The following is a 19,792-nucleotide window of genomic DNA, read 5'->3' as shown; positions in this document are numbered from 1 at the left end:
GTACAGTTCTGTTAATTAAATTCCATACTTCATTCAGATTTAACTTGTTTTCCTTCTAATGTTCAGGTTTTATTTTTAGTGAGTTTTTGAATACATGAGTGAATGAGGGATGAGACAGTATAAGAAAAGAGCACTAAGAACATTGAGAATGGAGAAGTACACAAATGCATATGGAAAGTAATAGGAAGACTCTTAATATTTAATACTTTGTCCTCTCACTATAACTGTATGTCTTAAGTGTTAACTAGAGACTTTTCCCTTACTTACCTTTGTTGATGACAAGCATATCTCTTAGTTTCACAGAAAAGTTATCACAAATCTTTCTTAGAAAAGGGTTAATTTATTTAATTTATTAAAAGAGCTATATACATATAGAGCAGTTTACAGAAGAGCTATATATACAAAAGAGCTATATATACAAAAGAGCTATATACATATAGAGCAGTTTCTAAGTGACCATGAAAAATAAAAATTCTACCATCAATTTCTAGAGTTATAACTTAGTAAAATAAAAATATTACTTGATTTCTAAAAGTCTACATATGAGTTTAAATCCACTTCTAATGTAGATTATGGTAGGATTCTGGGGCATATTGCTTAACGAGGTCAGTTAATTACCCTTTTTCTCTCAAACATATTTTCACTAAGAATTTTGAGTGATGAATCCCTGTACCCCTTGACAGAAAGAGACAGTACCACCCCATTTATCCCAGATTTAAGGAGAAGGAAGACATTGCTTTGTATTGTCCATAGCAGTAGGGCTCGGCTGGAGTTCTTGATGTGGAAGGGGCGTTTCATACCTTGCATATATGCACAGACTCTGCTCTGATTCTTTTCTTATGTCTGGGAATACTTAGTCACTTCACAGCCACCATGTGGTTCACTATGGGGCTTCCTACTCACTATATGGTAATTTGTTTTCATTTCCTTGTTCCTCTGGCATGCTGACAATTCTTTAATGACAGGAATATATTTATAAGGGATTTTCACAGTATGAACATAGCCACCTCTGAATTGTACTAGAGAATGAATGGTATGTCTTCTTTTGTTATTGTTACCAAACAGCCTTGAATGAAATACGATTTGTAAAGTTTCTACTAAATATATGTTCTTTTTAGCAGGCCTTTAAAAAGATTTTTGAAACTTTATTTTTACTTTTTGTGCTTTATTAAATTACTAGAATTATAATGGTGTTTAAAAAATATAATAGCTTTATGGATATATTAGTATAATTTATATATCATATAAGGTGTTCAATTTAATGGTTTTTTAGTATAATTCATAGGTTGTGCAACCAAACCACAATCAATTTTAGAATATTTTCATCACACAATAAAGAAACTCTATGCCCATCAGTAGTCACTCCCTATTCATTCCCATCTCCTTCTACCCTCTGAGTAATCCACTTTCTGTCTCTATGGATTTGCCTATTCTGGAAAGTTCATGTAATCATATAATATGCAGCCTTTTGTGACTAGATTCTCTCAGCACAATATTTTTAAAGTTCCTCCATGTTGTAGCATGTATTAGTACTTCATTTCTTTTTTGTTGCCCAAAATATCCCATTGGATGTCTATAGCATACTTCGTCCCTTAATCAGTTGTTGGACATTTGAGTTACTTCTATTTGTAGGTTATTATGAATAATGCTTCTATGAAAATTTGTGTCTGAGCTTTTTGTGAGGACATGCTTTCATTCTCTTGAGTATATACCTAGGAGTGAAATTGCTGGGTCATATGGTAACTCTATATTTAACTTTTGAGGAACTGCAAACTGTTTTCCACAGTTACTGCCCCATTTCACAATCTCATAAGCAGTGAATGAGGGCTCCAATTTCTCTACATCCTTGCTAACACTTGTTATTTATCTCTTTTTCTCATGATAGCCATCCTTGTGGGTGTGAAGTATTTCATTGTGTTTTTAATTTACACTTCCCTAGTGGCTAAGAATGTTGAGTATCTTTTCATGTGCTTATTGGCCCTTTGTATATATGGTCTTTGGAGAAATGTCTCTTTAAACCCTCTGCCCATTTTTAAATTGGGTTATTTGTCTTTTTATTGTCGAATTGCAAGCTCATTGTGGTTTTCATTGCCTTTCTCTGATGGATAATGATGTTAAGCATCTTTCCATGTGCTTAGTGACCATTTGTATATTTTCTTTGGAGAAATGTCTATTGAAATTTTTTGCTCATTTTTAAATTAGGCCATTTTTCTTCTTATTTTTGAGTTTTCTTCATAAATTCTGAACAGATATATGATTTGCAAAAACTTTCTCTCATTCCTTTGGCTGTGTTTTCATTTTCTTGGTGGTATCCTTTGAAACACGTTTTTAATTTTCGATTTTAATGATGTTCTATGTTTTCTTTTGTTGCTAGTGCTTTGGTATTTTTTGTTTTTTTGTTTGTTTTTTTAATTGGATAGAGTGTTGCTCTGTTGCCCAGGTAGAGTGCAGTGGCATCATCATAGCTCACTGCAACCTCAAACTCCTGGGCTCAAGTGATCTTCCTCCCTTAGCCTCCTGAGTAGCTGGGACTACAGGTGTGCACCACCACATCTGGCTATTTTTTTTTTTTCTGTTTTTGGTAGAAACAGCGTCTCACTCTTGCTCAGGCTAGTCTTGAACTTCTGAGCTCAAGTAATCTACGCACCCCAGCCTGCCATAGTGCTAGGATTACAGGTGTGAGCCATTGTGCCCAGCGTTAGTGTTATGTTTTATATCTAAGAAATCATTGCCAAATCCAAGATCATGAAAATTTATGCGTATGCTTTCTGTTTGATAGTTTTAGCTCTTATATTTAGGTTTTTGGTCCATTTAGAGTTAATTTTTGTATGTCCTATAAGGAGGGAGTCCAACTTCATTCTTTTGCATTCTTTTTACCATTTTATGAAAAGACTGTTCTTTTTCAATTGAATTGTCTTGGCATACTTGTTAAAAACTACTTGCACATAAATCTGAGTATTCTCATTGTTTATATGTCTCTCACGCCAGGACCATGCTGTCTTGATTATAGTAGCTTTGTAGTAATTTTGAAATAGGGGAGTATGAGTCCTCCAACTTTGTTATTCTTTTTCTAAATTGTTTGCTATTCTTTGTCGCTGGTATTTCCGTATGAATTTTAGGTTCAGATTTTATTTCTACAAAAACGATACCTAGGATTTTGATAGTTGGAATTGCCTTGAATCTGTAGATCAATTTGGGAAGCATTGCCATATTAACAATATTGAGTCATCTGATCCATGGCCATGAGATGTCTTTTTATTTGTTTAGGTCTTCTCTAATGTCTTTCAACAATGTTTTGTAGTTTTCACAGTATAGGTTTATACTTCTTTTGTTAAACTTTTTCCTAAATATTTTATTCTTTTTGATGCTATTTTAAATAGAATTATTTTCTTAATTTCATTTTTGGTTTGTTCATTGCTACTGTGTAGAATACAATTGATTTTGGTATATTGTCTTTTTTATCTTGCAGTCTTGCTTAACTCATTTATTAGATCTATGAGTTTTTAGTGGATTCCTTAGAATTTTCTATGTATAAGATTGCATCATCTCTAAATTGAGATAGTTTTACTTCTTTCTTTGCAATCTAAAATCATTTTTATTTATTTTTCTTTCCTAACTGCACTGGCTAAAACCTCCAGTATAATGTTGGATCAAAGTGGTGAACATAGACATCCTTGTCTTGTTCCTTATCTTAGGGGAAAGCATTCAATCTTTACTTTTAAGTATTCTATTGTGTTTTTATAATAGATGCCCTTTATGAGGTTGAAGAAGTTTATTTCTATTCCTATTTTGTTGAGTGTTTTATTATGAAAGGTCTTGACTTCTATCAAATGCTTATTCTGTATCTATTAAAATGATCATGTTGCTTTTATCTTTTATTCTAATGATATGGTGTGCTATATTGATTGATTTTCAAATGTTAAACCAAGCTTGCATTTTGGGAAAAAATCCCAATTGATTGTGGTGTGTAATCCTTTTTATAGTTAACATATTGCTAGATTCATTGTGCTAGTATTTTGTTGAGGATTTTGTGTTCACATTCCTAAGAGATACTGGTGTATAGTTTTATTTTATTTTCATATCTTGTATGGCTTGATTTCAGTATAATATATCATAGATTGAATTGAAAAGTGTTCCCTCTTCTTATACTTTTTGGAAGAGATTGTGAAGAATTAGTATTAATTCTTTAAATATTTAGTAGAATTCACCAGTGAATTAAAAAAAAAAAAGTTTAGTCTTTTTTTGTTGTTGTTGGAACTTTTGTGATTCAATCTAATTTTTATATTCATATTCACTTTTAAAAATTTATTCTTTTTTTTTTTTTTTTTGAGACAGAGTCTCACTTTGTTGCCCAGGCTAGAGTGAGTGCCGTGGCATCAGCCTAGCTCACAGCAACCTCAAACTCCTGGGCTCGAGTGATCCTTCTGCCTCAGCCTCCCGGGTAGCTGGGACTACAGGCATGCGCCACCATGCCCGGCTAATTTTTTATATATATATCAGTTGGCCAATTAATTTCTTTCTATTTATAGTAGAGACGGGGTCTCGCTCTTGCTCAGGCTGGTTTTGAACTCCTGACCTTGAGCAATCCGCCCGCCTCGGCCTCCCAAGAGCTAGGATTACAGGCGTGAGCCACAGCGCCCGGCCTAAAAAATTTATTCTTTAGTCAGTTCCAGTAGTCTTTCTAGATTAGTCTTTCTAGTAGTATGTCTTGCTAGAAATTTGTCCATTTCATCTAGGTTATCTAATTTGTTGCCATATCATTGTTCATGTTATTCCTTTATAATTCTTTTTATTTCTGTAAAGTTGTTAGTGATGTACTTTCTTTTTGATTTTAATAATTCAAATTTCTCTTTTTTTCTTGGATAGTTCATCCAGTTTTGTGAATTCTATTGATTTTTTTCAAAGGATCAACTTTTGTTTTTATTTTCTCTATTGGTATTCTATTCTCTATTTCATTAATTCTTGCTCCAATCTATATTATTATTTCCTTCCTTTGCTTGCTTTGGGTGTAGTTTGCTCTTCTTTTTCCATTGTTTTAAGGTGGAAGACTAGGTTCTTGATTTCAGATCTTTCTTTTTCTTTAATATAAGCATACAGATTTTCCTCAAACACTGCTTTAGTTGCATTTCATAAGTTATGGTATGCTATGCTTTTATTTTCACTCATCTCAAAATATTTTCTAATTTCCTGTGTGATTTTCTCTGTTACTTATTGAAGTATTGGGAGTATGTTGTTTACTTTCCATGTATTTTTGAGTTTCCCAGATATGCTTCTGTTATTGACTCTAATTTTATTACGTTGTGATCTGAGAACATATTTATATGAATTTACTCTTTTAAAATTTATTTTAGCTTGTTTTGCATTCTAGTATATAGTACAAGCTGTTCTGGAGAATATCCCAGATGCACTTGAGAAGAATGTGCATTTTGTTATTGTTGGATGGATTTTTTTATAAGTATTTTAAAGGTATAGTTGTTTATACTGTTATTTAAGCCTTTTACTTCTTTTTTTTTTTTTTTTTTTTTTGAGACAGAGTCTCACTTTGTTGCCCAGGCTAGAGTGAGTGCCATGGCATCAGCCTGGCTCACAGCAACCTCAATCTCCGGGGCTCAGCGATCCTACTGCCTCAGCCTCCCGAGTAGCTGGGACTACAGGCATGTGCCACCATGCCCAGCTAAGTTTTTGTATATATATTTTTAGTTGGTCAATTAATTTATTTCTATTTTTGGTAGAAACGGGGTCTCACTCAGGCTGGTTTTGAACTCCTGACCTTGAGCAATCCGCCCGCCTCGGCCTCCCAAAGTGCTAGGATTACAGGCGTGAGCCACTGCGCCCGGCCCCTTTTACTTCTTTATTGATTTTCTACTTAGTTGTTTCATTCACTATTCAAATTTGCATATTGAAATTTCCTATTATTTATTCTTGAACTGCCTTCTCTTTTAAAAATTGTCATTTTTTGGTTTTTGTATGTTGGTGGCTTTTTGTTAGCTGTGTATGTGTTTATATTGTTATATCTTCCAAATTTCTTGGCACTTTTTTCATTATAAAATATCTCCTTTTTCTCTGGTAATATATATTTTTTTGTTTTAAAGTCTATTTTGTTTGATATTAACACAGCCACTCCAGCTTCCTTACAGTATGATACATCTTTTTCCATGCTTTTATTTTCAACATATTCATATTTCTGTATCCAAGTGTGTTATAAGGACTCTCTCAATTAATGTTTAAAATTATTTGGGCACAAATGGTCATTTTTACCAGTGACAGTGTTGTCTGTGATATATGATGACTTATTTAATTATTTATAATTTATTGAATTATTATTAGTGTTTATTTATTGTTCACATACCTCATATTATTATTCTGAATAATGTAATGCTGTTCTTAGAATATTAATCAGGTATAGTCCCTCCTTTTCAGGAAATTTAAAATATAAAAGATTTATTATCTTAATTATTCATATTGGTCTGAGAAGTGTAGCAGATAAAATATGCCTCCAGTTGATCCTTGGACAATGCAGAGGTTGGGACACTGACCCTCTGTGCAGTTGAAAATCTTCATATAACTTTTGATTTCTAAAATACTTAACTTCTAATAGCTTACTGTTGACCAGAATGCTTACTGATAACACATTTGATTAACAACATATTTTGTATGTTTTATGTATTATATACTGTATTCTTACAGTAAAGTAAGCTAGAGAAAAGAAAATGCTATTAAGAAAATTATAAGGAAGAGAAAATATATTTACTGTTCATTATGTGGAAGTGGATCATCATAAAGGTCTTCATCCTCATCATCTTCATGTTAAGTGGGATGAGGAGGAAAAGGAAGAGAAGGGTTTGGTCTTGCTCTCTCAGGGGTGGGAGAAATTGAAGATGTAGAGAAGGTAGAAAGGGAGGCAGGAGAGGCAGGTGGATTTGGTATAACATTTATTGAAAACAATTTGCATGTAAGTGGGCCATGCAGTTCAAACCTGTGTTGTTCAAGGCTCAACTGTATATTCATTTTACAGGTCAACTATATATTCATTTATATTTAAAATTAAATATAAATTTAAGTTTATAGATATAAACTTAAATTTGAACTTATCTCTCATTTTTAATACATTTAGTAATTTTAAATACCAATGACAAATTTAATTTTAAATTTATGGATTCAAGTCATTATGTTACAAGTTTTGACAATAATAATAGTTAGAAGACTGCCAAACAGTCCCAGTTTTCATGGTAATATCTTCCTTGAAATTGTGTTGAAAAGCAGAGAAAAATAAGCTTAGCCACTATATGGTCTCACTTACTTGCTTTTAACATTTTTTAGTACTCTTGTAAGATGATTAACATGGTTTACGTATGGGCTGCAGAAAAGGAAAAATTAGCTTCTGAAAATGATTCAGCAGCAGCTGAAATTAATTAATAAGTAGGTGAATGAACATATCAATCAGAAGAAATGGGAAAGTGGGAGTTTTTTAGGTCTTCTGTCCAACGAAAGTCTTAGCATAATTAACGGTAGTGAAAATTACAAACTGTCTGATATAACAATGACTAATAATAATGTTGATTATTTTGATAAGTGATTTTTATAAAGTACTTATTGTATGTCAGGCACTGTTCTAATATCTTTATATATGGGCCAACAATTGGATTGTTGAATCAGACTGATGTAAATTGGAGGTGTTAATCAGTATCAAGCTTATAATTTCAAAGATACAAGCAATCAAAAGGCACAGGAGAAGCAGAGAGAGAGGTCCTAGACATTGAGAGACCCTCCAAAATTATTTCTTACCACAATAGGCAAAACTCTCAAGCCCGGCTCAGTAGATAAGATCCTTAATGAGGTACATGGGTTATCTAACACAGCAGAGAGCGTTACAGACTGTGCAACATCTCCATTTTACACCCAGATAGTTGCATAGCTCATGCCCTGTTCTACATGCCCCATGTCCCATACATCTATAGATTCTAGGTTTGTTTATCATAGTAATCCTAAATCAGCAGTATTTTGCTAAAAGCCTTTTATGAGTACTTAAAAAATATTTTAAGTAAATACCATTAGCATATTTGCTAGCTATTAGCATAATTATAAGATTAGCTCAGATCTTCTGCCTTCCTTTTTTTATGAGAGAGCCTCACATCCAACAGGAGAAAAATAATGGTTTAATTCTTTCCTCCCCAACAGATTAACTCATTCAAAGTGAAATTCACTTTTTATGTATTTTTTTAGTATAAGCAAGGTGAAATATATTAAAAAGGAATTAAAACACATCTGAAACATCTTTTATTTCATTTGGTTTGGTTTAGTTAGGTTAGTAGGGGCTGGGGAGAGACACACAGTGAGTAATCCATTATTGTCATCAATGAATATCCACAATAATAACTTGTTGTATTTTTGTGTGTGTGTGTGTGTGTGTGCACACTTCGTATACAATTCTTCCTTGTATTTGATTTTATAATAGTTGAGAAATCATATGATGTTTTTAATTTTTAATTTCTCTGTTTTTCTCAACCCAACCCTCAAATCAGGATGGAGAGCCAGTTCGCCCAGGAGTGGCTATGACTGATCTTGCCACTGGCCTGTACGCATATGGAGCCATTATGGCTGGATTGATACAAAGATACAAAACTGGAAAAGGACTGTTCATTGATTGTAACCTACTGTCATCTCAGGTACTGATCCAAATAACATTTTAGATAATGGCATAAAACTGTATCTGGGTTTTACCTTTTCTGATAAAATCCTATGATCACATGTACTGAAACAATTTAAAAAAAACCCCAAAATAACAGAAAGAAACACTACCACCACCACAACAAAATCTGCTCTGTTTTGATGTATGTGTTTTCATAGTAAAACAAATGGGCTATGAAAATTTTGTTGTAATGTAGACATTGTTGTTGGACTAGAATGTTACAGGTTGTTTTTACTGGAATGGGTCTATTACTACTTGTGAGATAGGAGTACAGTTGTTTCTATTTTATCACATGAGCTCTGTAACTTCTTTTGACTTGAGTTTGCCTTTTATGTGCCATAGACCCCTTTGGTAGTCTGGTGAAGTCTGTGGATCTTTCCTTGGAATTATGTTTTTAAACACATATAATGAGATACTTAGGATTATAAATGAAGCCAGTGATATTGAAATATAGTTATTCAATGTAAAAATCAAATTTGTGTTATATATAATTTTTACTAGCATATTAAATCATGAGATTTAGCAGTGGGTTTAATACTATTAAAATTCTGTGGTAATGTTGAGCATAAATGATATTTCAATGTATCTGTAATAACTCTAATATGATATGAAAATATGTGTAATATTTAATTGGCGATCAAGTCATAGGTATTGCTAATACTCTTGATTTGTAGCCAGCATTAATAATTGAAGAAAATGCTAAATTTTAGCTAGAAGTTGAAGAAAATAAAGGTATAATTTTTTTCCACTCAAGTTGATTAATTCCTAGAAATATGTCCGTAGACTCCAGATTAAGACCCTCTGGTTTAGATAGTTATCAGTTATGTTGTGCTACATACTACACTGGTGGAATAAAAGGGTTAACTCACTCTCAAAATGACATTTGTCCTCCTTTTTACTGGATCAGACCCAGATGCTGTACCATTTGAGGAAGTTGATTCTGAATAGATAATTTTTCAGGGATAGAAAAACAAAATATCTAATTTGTGCAAGGAGACATTTTTCTGTGGGAAAAACTACTTTCTGGATATAGAGACCTCAGTTGGGAATTTCAAATTTAAAAGGCATACATGGGAAAATAGTAAACTTGGAACACTGCTTGGATATTTTTTTCTCTTAGGCAAAATTAAGGAGGTGTATAGAAATAAAAAACATCAATATGGTTGAAGATGAAATACTACGTATGGGTTTTTACATAACAGTAGCTTTGAGTCACAGTCAGAATTTTTATGATTCTTTAAAGGGTAAAAGAGCTTTCTTCAAATGAATGATTTCGTTCCTTAATAGAGAACCACAGAAGTTAGTTATGGGAAGGAGCTGAAAGTCTTTTCTTCTTTCACCTAATTTAATAGCTGAGGTAGGTTTTAAACCTGAGGTAGGTTTAGTGACTGGATAAAAGTTGCACTAATAAGTGTGGAAGCCCTGAAGGTTTCATGGGCATGTGACCTGTGCTGTTGTAGAGGGCTCTGGGCTTAGTTAAATGTTCTGCTATCACTACTTTGACATTCTTAATAATTTCTGGACAAGAAGCCCTATAATTTTCATTTTGCACCAGGCCTCACAAGTGATGTAGAAGGTTCTGGAGTTGGGACTTTATGTAGCTCTCCTGATCTCTACCTAGACTGCTTTACTCTATATTTCAATTATTAATTAATTAGCTTTTGAAAAAAATCTCTTGTATTATAGAGTTTAATTCTCTTCCAGCACCTAACTAATGATTCACCATGTGAATTTGTGTGTTTCCCTGGGGGTGGCAGTGGAGGTGGGTGGCATTACCTGCAGAGCTCTTTCAAAGTGAGGACACAGTGAGAGCAAACTCATGCCTACATACACACAGATATATAGTCCAGTCATTTTTGTTGTGTGCATGTCTATGTTTATTGTCCATGTTTCCTTGAGACTGCAAATTCCATGAATGCAGGGACAATGCTTGTTTTTGTTTACCATGGCAACCTCAATGCCCAGTCCAGTGTTTGTCAAATAGCAGGCTTTCCCAATTCTTGGAGATCAGTGGGAGAACCACTGGTACCAATGGGAATGCCTCTTAGCCCCTTAGGTTTGTTAGGGAAGATGAGAAAAAGGTAGAAATCCATTGACTTAGGATAAGTACTTGATAAACAGCTAATGATGACATAATTTGCTTTTGTACTATTATACAGTGATTTGGCCTATTGTACTGTTGTTAATTTAGTCAAAGCTTGCTAAAATTAGTTTAAGACTCATTAATTATCTTCTAACAAAAAACATCCAATATATCTTATCTTAGAGCTATGAACTTTCACATCTTCTATTTTATATGATCCTCAACAGTAATTGATCACTTGAGATAGGTGGGTAGGGCAGGAATTTTTATTCCTGTTTTACTTGCAAGGAAACTGAGGCCAAGAATGGTTTACTTGCTTAAGCATTAGAGTCACAGCAAGATCTCTGGTTCTGACATCCCAACTGGATCTCTTTTCCCTATTTTGTTAAGGTAAAAGCTCTAGCACTGAGAGGCAGGCAAGCTTTAGGCTTTCCTGTGGCGAAGCTCCAGGGGAGAAGGCAACTTGAGTAAGAGGCAGAGAAAGCAAACAGGCACTCAGTGGCGAACACATAGCAAGGCCCCCACCCCATCCCACACACAAAACATAGCAAGAGTCACAAAAAGATAGTGCAACAAAATGGGCTCTTCTAGATCATTACCTACCATGTTTTGATCCAGTCAGTGAAGACTATCATGGGATTTAACTGACAGTCAAGTATTTCTGCTGAAATATAAGAATTTTTAGAAAAATGGCATTTAAAGTCATAGCACAACTGGAATTTGTTTCAACTCTAATCAACAAAGCACTCCCTGTGTCCCAGGCTCTGTGCTAGCTGGGCTAGGAAAGGGAGGTGACACATCTGTTACAGGTTTAGTAGCAGAGGCAGCCAAGTCATATGGGAGAGTTGGAGTCATATGTGAGCTACAGCTTGAAGGATGAGTAGGGGTTCACCAAGTTGGGGGTGAGAGAGAGGTGTAGTCCTGGCATGGCTAATGGCAAATGCCAGGGCAAAGAGATATGACAAAGTTGGAGCTTGGAATGTGAGTGGGGAATGGCAGGAGACAAGGTCAGAGAACTTGGCTAGGCCAAGAGTGTTAGGGGGTCTCCCCTAACACTGTTTAGGAATTTTGATTGTTTAGGAATGTTTAGGAATTTTGATTTTAATTTCTCAAGGCCTTTTTTTTTTTTGCTTCTGTTTCTCTTATCTGTTATTTTTATTAGTTGATGGTTTTTTCAACCAAAGAATATGTCTCCTTGAATACTTGCTACAGTTGCTCCATTCAGAATAGTTTCTGGGCTATAAATATTGGCTGGAAAGCTCCAGAGGGCAGTGGTAACAGATAATAATTTATGCTAAAGCTTACCTGAAATACAAGGCAATGGGTGATAAGAACATTTTCACTCTCTGAACCCACTGCAGCCTGAGCTCTGTTTTTCTCTTCCCTTTGCCTTTGTCCTATTCCTGGGCTCTGGGCTCCCTCATTTCTCCTGATGTGTGCTTCTCTAGCCTGGGCATCTCTTTTCTCCTGTCTTTTTCTTGCTTATCTTTCTTTACTTTCCTGTTTTTACTCCTCTTCTGTGCTCTCTGCCTTTTCTTTCTCTCTCCCTTTTCCTCCATCCTTCCTTATGTGGTGCTAAAGTTGTAGAGATTCTGATTCCAGATCTTACATTCTTATAATGTATCATTCAGGAGGGTTTCAGAATATTACAATAGTTTCCATAGAAGAAAAGGGAACTTTCCTTTCCTAGAAGTCCCAGAAAACAAAACATGTATTTCCCTGGTTTCAGTGATCATTCCTAAACTGATTACTGAGGCCTGAAAGAACAAATATACTGATTGGCTTAAGCCATCCCAGGTACTAAGACTGGAGTTAATTCTATACAAACTGTATGGTTGAGACCAGGAGAGGCGATTCCCCCAAAGTATGGTGTGGTTATTTTTTGGCCACAGGAGAGGAAAGTGGATTTTGAGGACGTAATCTACAAATATTCACTATACCAATATAACAGGGTTGTTTTGAGGATCTAATGCAATAAAGGATGTGAAAAATGCTTTGTAAATTAGAAAGTATTTTACTGATGACTAACATTAATTTTATTAAGTTATTGAAAAAAATATTTCACAGTGTTAGAAATATGCTGAGATTAAAAAGTTGGTTATTGACATAATTGTTATCATAATTATTATAACTTAATAATAGAGAATCAACTAACTTCAGTTGGCTTTCAAGATAACATTTGGATAACATTTCAAGATAACATTTATAGCTTCTAGATCCAAAAGCCAAACCACAAAATGATTACAATCTGCTTTATGTAAATAAGTACTTTTTCTAGATACATTTTAAAGAAACATAATAAGAAACTTCACCTTTTTTTTTTTTTTTTTGAGACAGAGTCTCGCTTGTTGCCCAGGCTAGAGTGAGTGCCATGGCGTCAGCCTAGCTCACAGCAACCTCAAACTCCTGGCTCAAGCAATCCTGCTGCCTCAGCCTCCCAAGTAGCTGGGACTACAGGCATGTGCCACCATGCCCGGCTAATTTTATATATATATTAGTTGGCCAATTAATTTCTTTCTATTTATAGTAGAGACGGGGTCTCGCTCTTGCTCAGGCTGGTTTCGAACTCCTGACCTCGAGCAATCCGCCCGCCTCAGCCTCCCAGAGTGCTAGGATTACAGGCGTGAGCCACCGCGCCCGGCTGAGAAACTTCACCTTTTTAAAAATAAAAAGTATTAATTGTCTTCTTTTTATATAAATGTTCACTTGCATTAAGCAGATAACATTTGGACTTAATTTCAGCTGTGTAGAAAGTGACTATGATTTCATGCAGTGGCAAAAAACATACTTTTCTTTTTTTTATTGCATTACATAGGATGACGAATGATTATAATAACATTCAATGTTAGTTGCTAAAAATGAAATTTTTCTCTTTTTTAAAAAAGTGATCTAGTGTAAAATAGAAAAATTACACTTGATTTGAATAGTAGCTAATTATTAATTCTGAGATGATTGCCTCAACCACAACAAAACTATTTCAAGGAGTCCGTTGTAGGGACATGACAATTGCCGGGATGTGGTTTGTAGTAGGCAACAAATTTTTTGTAGTTTCAAGGCTATAAACTTTTAACCCTTGTCAAAAATTCTTTTGATATTTTTTAGTCTGAATTTGATTTAATGTTGTCCACTCAAGATTGTCTAACATCAGCATCTGAACAGTGTTCTTTAGATGATATTGGTAAATAACAAGGAAGTGGGTTTAGATGTGGTTTCAATTATTCTGTTGCTCTTATTCTTCTGTTGTGGCTTACAGAAATATCTTTTGGAAGTTTTAATATCCTTCCTGTACTTAATTGCAACCAGCCTCCTCTAATTACTCCTACAATGAGTTTTTTTAGCACTGTAACTATTTTCACATACAGAACATTTTGTCACTTTATTCCCATTTGTATATTTGCTTCATGTATACACATATGACCATATGAAGGTAGATAAAAATTTAATTCTTATAATTTTTATTGATAAACTTTTGAATCTTATACAAGCAATCTGAAATTCATTTTCTTGTGTCTCTAGATACACCTGTTTCTGCTTTTCTTTTTTATACCATTTTAAAAACAATTTTATTGAAGTATGTATTACATATCATAAAATTAATTCTATTTCAGATGACAACTTAATGAAATTTAGTGAGTTATGCAACCATCGCTATATATCAAGTTTTGAAATGAATACCTGTATAGTAAACTGTGGTCTGGGTCTTATCTATGAGGATAGGATGGACTAGTTTTGAGTAGGGGGAGATCTAGGGTTAGGCTGACTCTAAAGAAGTCAGGGCCAGTTATGGCTTTTGTGGGCCCTAAGATCTTTTGCCTTTGTGGGTCCTTTTCTCCATAAAAATATTAAAAATTATATTCTATAATTGCACTGGTATAAAAATGATTGTCATTCATTGTTTTGTGTTTATTATTATTACATCAATTTTTTTCTTCTGATTTTAAAAGAAAGTAAAATTAAAAAATTTCTATGTACCCCTAAAGTATTGTGAGCCTTAGGCATTGTGCCTACTATATATAATTGATAAGTCAGCTCTAGAAGAATTACCTTGAGAAAAGCCTATAAATGTGCCAAATCTGTGAGGAAAGACAGTTATTTATCTGGGAAGGAGCTGGAGGTTGAAAGCTTAGATTATGTAGGAGCATAAGTAGAGGATGGATAGGTAGAGGAGCAGGTTTGTCTGTGACCAACAAAGTTGAGAGAATTCCTTTTTAGGAGACCCCTTTTAGGAATTCTCTCCCTTTGAAGGAGAGAATTATTTAGGGTATTGGTTAGATTAACTGCAAGTTGACTTCAATACAAAACATGGTTTGTTGTCTTTTTAAAGAAGATTGAGTGCACATGAGTGTATTGGGATGATGCTCTGGTTTTGTATAACTGAAATCATTAATTATATTCATGGGCATTGCATATTTTTTATATGACATGAGCTACAAATGAGGAAAATTAGGTCTTTTAACTTGTAATAATTGATGATTACTAGTGGGAGAATATTCCAAAGGAAAAAAGAATAAAACATGAAGACAAATATTATGGTGATCTAATTTAATTTTCTTATTAGATACTTTAAAACAATTTGGTGCTTTTAAATGTTCTGAAAAAAATAGAAACAATTAAGATCAAGATATGAAAGAAATGGAAAGAGAAAGATGTATTGGTGTTGACATGTATTTCCTAAATTGCTTTCGTCCTTGCAGAATCTAGTAGAATAATGAATTCTATTGTCTTTTCCTAAAACTGGGTTTAACAGTATTAGAATCACCTATATTCTCTATTATCAGAGTTAGAAAAATTTGTTTTTGTTGCTGTTATTCAATTCTACCTTCATCTTTGTATTTTCTGGGGTCAGGAAATTTTATGTAGAATAAAAAGTAGTAATCATATCCTTTTGTATTAGCTAATTAATGGTGGCTATTTATCCATCATAAATTATGGACCAATTGATTCCCAGTGGATCAGGTCTATTTGGCCCCACTATTATACCATCATTGTAGTAGATGATCAGTAAACCATTAGCATCAGGCATTGTGGCTGAGATTTAATTCTAGGAACATTAGTTCTCTATACAATGGATATGAGGTATAATGCTAACTATTTTTTTTTCATGTTTATAATTATTTTGTAACCTAGAGTCATTATATATCAGCAATGTATAATAAGACCGTAATGAGCTGGAGTGCTTAGCAATCTGGATATTATGGTTGATTTCGTTTTCTAGATGGCTGAGAGTTAAAAGGTAACTCTTTTAGTTTCAATGGTTGTCATAGAAGATCTTCTAAAATGCTTTAATTTTACCTTTCTATTGTGATAAATGCCATATGCTAAATATATTTTCACCTAAAGGTTATTATTGTATTATCCAATTCTTTTTACATACTGATTTTCACTCAGAGAGTAAGAAATTAAGTTGAATATGCACTAACAGAATCTATTCATCCATCCCTGTTCCACATCTACCATATGCCAGAGTATACAATGAATGATACATGAGTCAGCAGGTTTCCTGACCCATGAAATTTACATTGTAGGTGGGGATGTAGACAATATAAAAGTAGTAAGTCATAAAGGCAGAGAAGGAAACAATTTGATAAAGATAACAGTTGTGTTAGATAGACTGGTTAGGAAAGACTACTGTAATGAGTTAAAATCTGGGGGATGAGAAGGAGCCTGCCACATAACTAGCCATGCCAAGAGTGTTCCAGATAGAGGGAACAATAAGTATAAAGGCTTGAAGCAGGAAAAAACTTAACATGTTCTAAGAACCAAAAGGTTGGTGTGACTGACTGGAAGACTTCTCCCAGTAGTTGGCATTGGCACTAAATCTGGCCATTTATTAATACCCATCGGAACAATAAACACGATATGGCATTTCAAATAATAATCTAATGTTCTATAGTTAGTAGGTCCAATCAAAGTTAGGAATTAGTATCAGACTGTTTTTTGAGGGGGAAGAGAGAGGGAATTTCTTTGCAGGATATTGGGCCAAACCTGTAGAGCAGGAGTTAAGTTCTTGTGCTTTTCTGGTGGAATGGTAGTAGAAGCAACACAAGACTGCAAACAGCTTTAATCTTTCTGCCTCTTGGACTGACTGGAGACTGATATTGAGAAGGTTGAGATAGTTTGGAAAAAGAGTGTTATGATTATTAACAATGTCTGCCAACATTAGGAGAGTGCTACAGATCAGCTGACCTTGGAGTAGATGCTGTATTACACAGGCTGTTTATATTCTCCAAAGGTGAATTATTGTGATCAGCACTGAGCAATAGAACTTAATGTGATGACTGTATGTTGATCTTATATCTTGCAACCTTGCTGGGATCATTTGTTAGTTTAAGAGTATTTTAGTGCAATCTGTAGGATTTTTCATATACAAGATCTTATCATCTGCAAATTGATATAGTTTTACTTCTTTCTCTCCAGTCTTTTTTTTTTTTCTTGTATTTTTTTTCTTGCCTTAATAGCCCTGGGCAGAAAAAACTCCTGTACAAATGTTGAATCAAGGTAGCAAGAGCCATCATCCTTTTCTTTTCCTGATCTCAGGGCAAAACATTCAGTCTTTCCTCATATGTATGATTTATCTGTTTTTTTTCTAGATAGTCTTTATCAGGTTGAGGAAGTTCCCTGTATTCTTAGTTTACTGAATGTTTTTATCATGAAAGAGTGTTGGATTTTGGCAAATGCTATTTCTGTGACTGAGATGATTTTTTGGTTTGTATCACTTATTACTGTTATTTGGTTATTGATTGATTAATAATTGACATTGAGTTTTTGTGTATTCAACCAATTTTTCAATCCTGGAAATGATCTAACTTGGTCAAGTTGTATAATTCTTTGCATATATTGTTGTATTCTGTTTGCCAGTATGTCCTTGAGAATTTTTTGGTCTATATTTATAAGGGCTATTGATCTGTACTTTTCTTTTCCTATGATGTTTTTATCAGTTTTTTTTTGTATCTGGGTAATATTCATCTCAAAGAATAAGTTGAGAAATATTCCCTTCTCTTCTAGCTTTTGGAAGAGTTTGTGAAGAATTGGAATAGTTCTTTAATTGTTTGGTAAATTTCATCAGTGAAGCTAAAAAAAGCCTGGGATTTTTTTAAGTTTTGTGATTACTAATTCAATCTACTTGTTATTTGTCTATTTAGTTTTTATATTTATTCTTTAATCAGTTTCAGTAGTTTGTGTTTTTCCAGGAATTTGTCCATTTTATTTACAGTATTTAATTTATTGACATACAATTGTTTATGATATTCCTATATAATCCTTTGTATTTTGTAAAATCAGTAGAGACATTTCCTCTCTTTCAGTATGGTTTTAGAAACCTGAATCTTCTCTTTTTTCTTTGTGAATTTAACTTAAGGCTTGTTTTTTTTTTTTTTCGAAGGCTTGTTAATTTAAAAAAATGATTTCTCTATTGGTTTTCTATAGTCCATTTCAATTTATTTCCATTCTTATCTTTATCATTTCCTTCCTTTTGCTCATTTTGGGTTTAATTTATTCTTCTTTTCCCAGTGTCTTAAGGTAGAATGTTTGGTTATTGATTTGAGACTTAAAAATATGTAGGTATTTTCAGCTATAGATTTCCCTGTAAGAACCAATTATATCAAAGTATTTTCTAATTTCTTTTTTGATTTCTTCTTTAATCCAGTGGTTTGTAGGAATATGTTGTTTAATATTTGCCTGTTTGTGAATTTCCCAGATATTTTTCTGTTACTAATTTCTCACTTCATTCCACTGTAGTTGGAAAATATTCTTTGTGTACTCTTAGTCTTTTTAAATTTGCTAAGGCTTGTGTTTTGCCTAATAAATGGTTTATGCTGGAGGATGTTCCAGGTACACTTGGGAAAGAATGTGTATTTTGTTGTTGTTGGGTAGAGTGTTATATAGATGTCTGTTAGGTCTAGTTAGTTTATGTGGTAACGTTATATATAACGTTTTAAGGAACTGTCAAATTATTTTCCAAAGTGGCTGTCATATTTCATAATTCCACCAGCAATTTATGAGGTTTCCAATTTTTCTACATCCTTGCCAACACTTGCTATTCTCTGGTATACTTAGTAGATGTGAAATGGCTTTGATTTTCATTTTTTGCATTTCAAGTCTCTTGTAGATTTTCTGCCTACTTGTTTTATTAGGTCTCCATCTATTATTGTTGGATTGTCTGTTCTTCCTTCAAATATGTCACATTTTGCTTTTGCTATTTTGGCAGCCCATCTATTTTTTGGTTACTATTTTCATAATATCTTAGTCTGCTAGGGCAGCCATAACAAAGTACCACATATTTGGTAGCTTAAACAACAGAGATTTATTTTCTCACAGTTCTGGATGCTAGAAGCCTGAGATCAGGGTTTTGGCAATGTTGGTTTCTTCTGAGGGCCATGAGAGAATGATCTGTAACAGGCGTAGGACACTAATAATATTGGATTAGGAAACTCCCTAATGACCTCATTTTAACTTAATTACCTTGTTAAAGATCTTACCTCCCAATATGGTCACATTTTGTGGTACCAGTTGGGACTTCAACGTATGATTTTTTTGAAGACAATTCAACCCCTACTACATAGTATATATTTTTTCCTTTTTCTCTTTTTATTTATTTTTTGCTCTCAACCTCTTTGTGTCTTTGAATCTTAAGTGTGTCTGTTGTAGGCAGAAATACTTGGATCATTTTAAAACAATACACACTGCCAAATTTCTGCTTTATGATTGAAAAGTTTTGTCTGGTTAATGTAATTACTAAGGTATAATTTATGTTTACCATTTTGCTATTGTTTTCCATGTCTTTTGTTTTTTGTTTGTTTCTCTGTTCCTCCATTACTGCCTTTTTTAAATTAGATATTTTCTAGTATACCATTTTAATTCCTATTTTTCCTTTTAATATATATTTATATAATATATATTTTATGTCATATATGTTATTTTCTTAGTGGTTGCCTTGAAGATTACAATTAACATCTTAATTTAAAATAATCTTTCTTAGATTAATACCAACTTAATTTGAATAGTATGTAAAAACTTGGTTC

At 33.5% G+C, this 19,792-nt stretch overlaps 1 protein-coding gene across 3 annotated transcripts in view; it reads left to right on the top strand.

Annotated features, from left to right (window-relative positions):
• Window positions 1-19,792, top strand: part of SUGCT (succinyl-CoA:glutarate-CoA transferase) — a 684,028-nt gene that overhangs the window by 78,841 nt on the left and 585,395 nt on the right. For all 3 annotated transcript variants that reach the window (XM_076006291.1, XM_076006292.1, XM_012752259.3), the window contains exon 8: window positions 8,523-8,666. In XM_076006291.1, coding sequence (XP_075862406.1) covers window positions 8,523-8,666 — 144 coding nt within the window. The remainder of the gene's footprint in view (window positions 1-8,522; window positions 8,667-19,792) is intronic.

The sequence above is a fragment of the Microcebus murinus genome, chromosome 9 (genome assembly GCF_040939455.1).
Source record: "Microcebus murinus isolate Inina chromosome 9, M.murinus_Inina_mat1.0, whole genome shotgun sequence".
In the NCBI taxonomy this organism is placed as follows: Eukaryota; Metazoa; Chordata; class Mammalia; order Primates; family Cheirogaleidae; genus Microcebus; species Microcebus murinus.
Note: the sequence above shows the minus strand (reverse complement) of the source record. Positions and strands in the feature narration are given on the sequence as shown.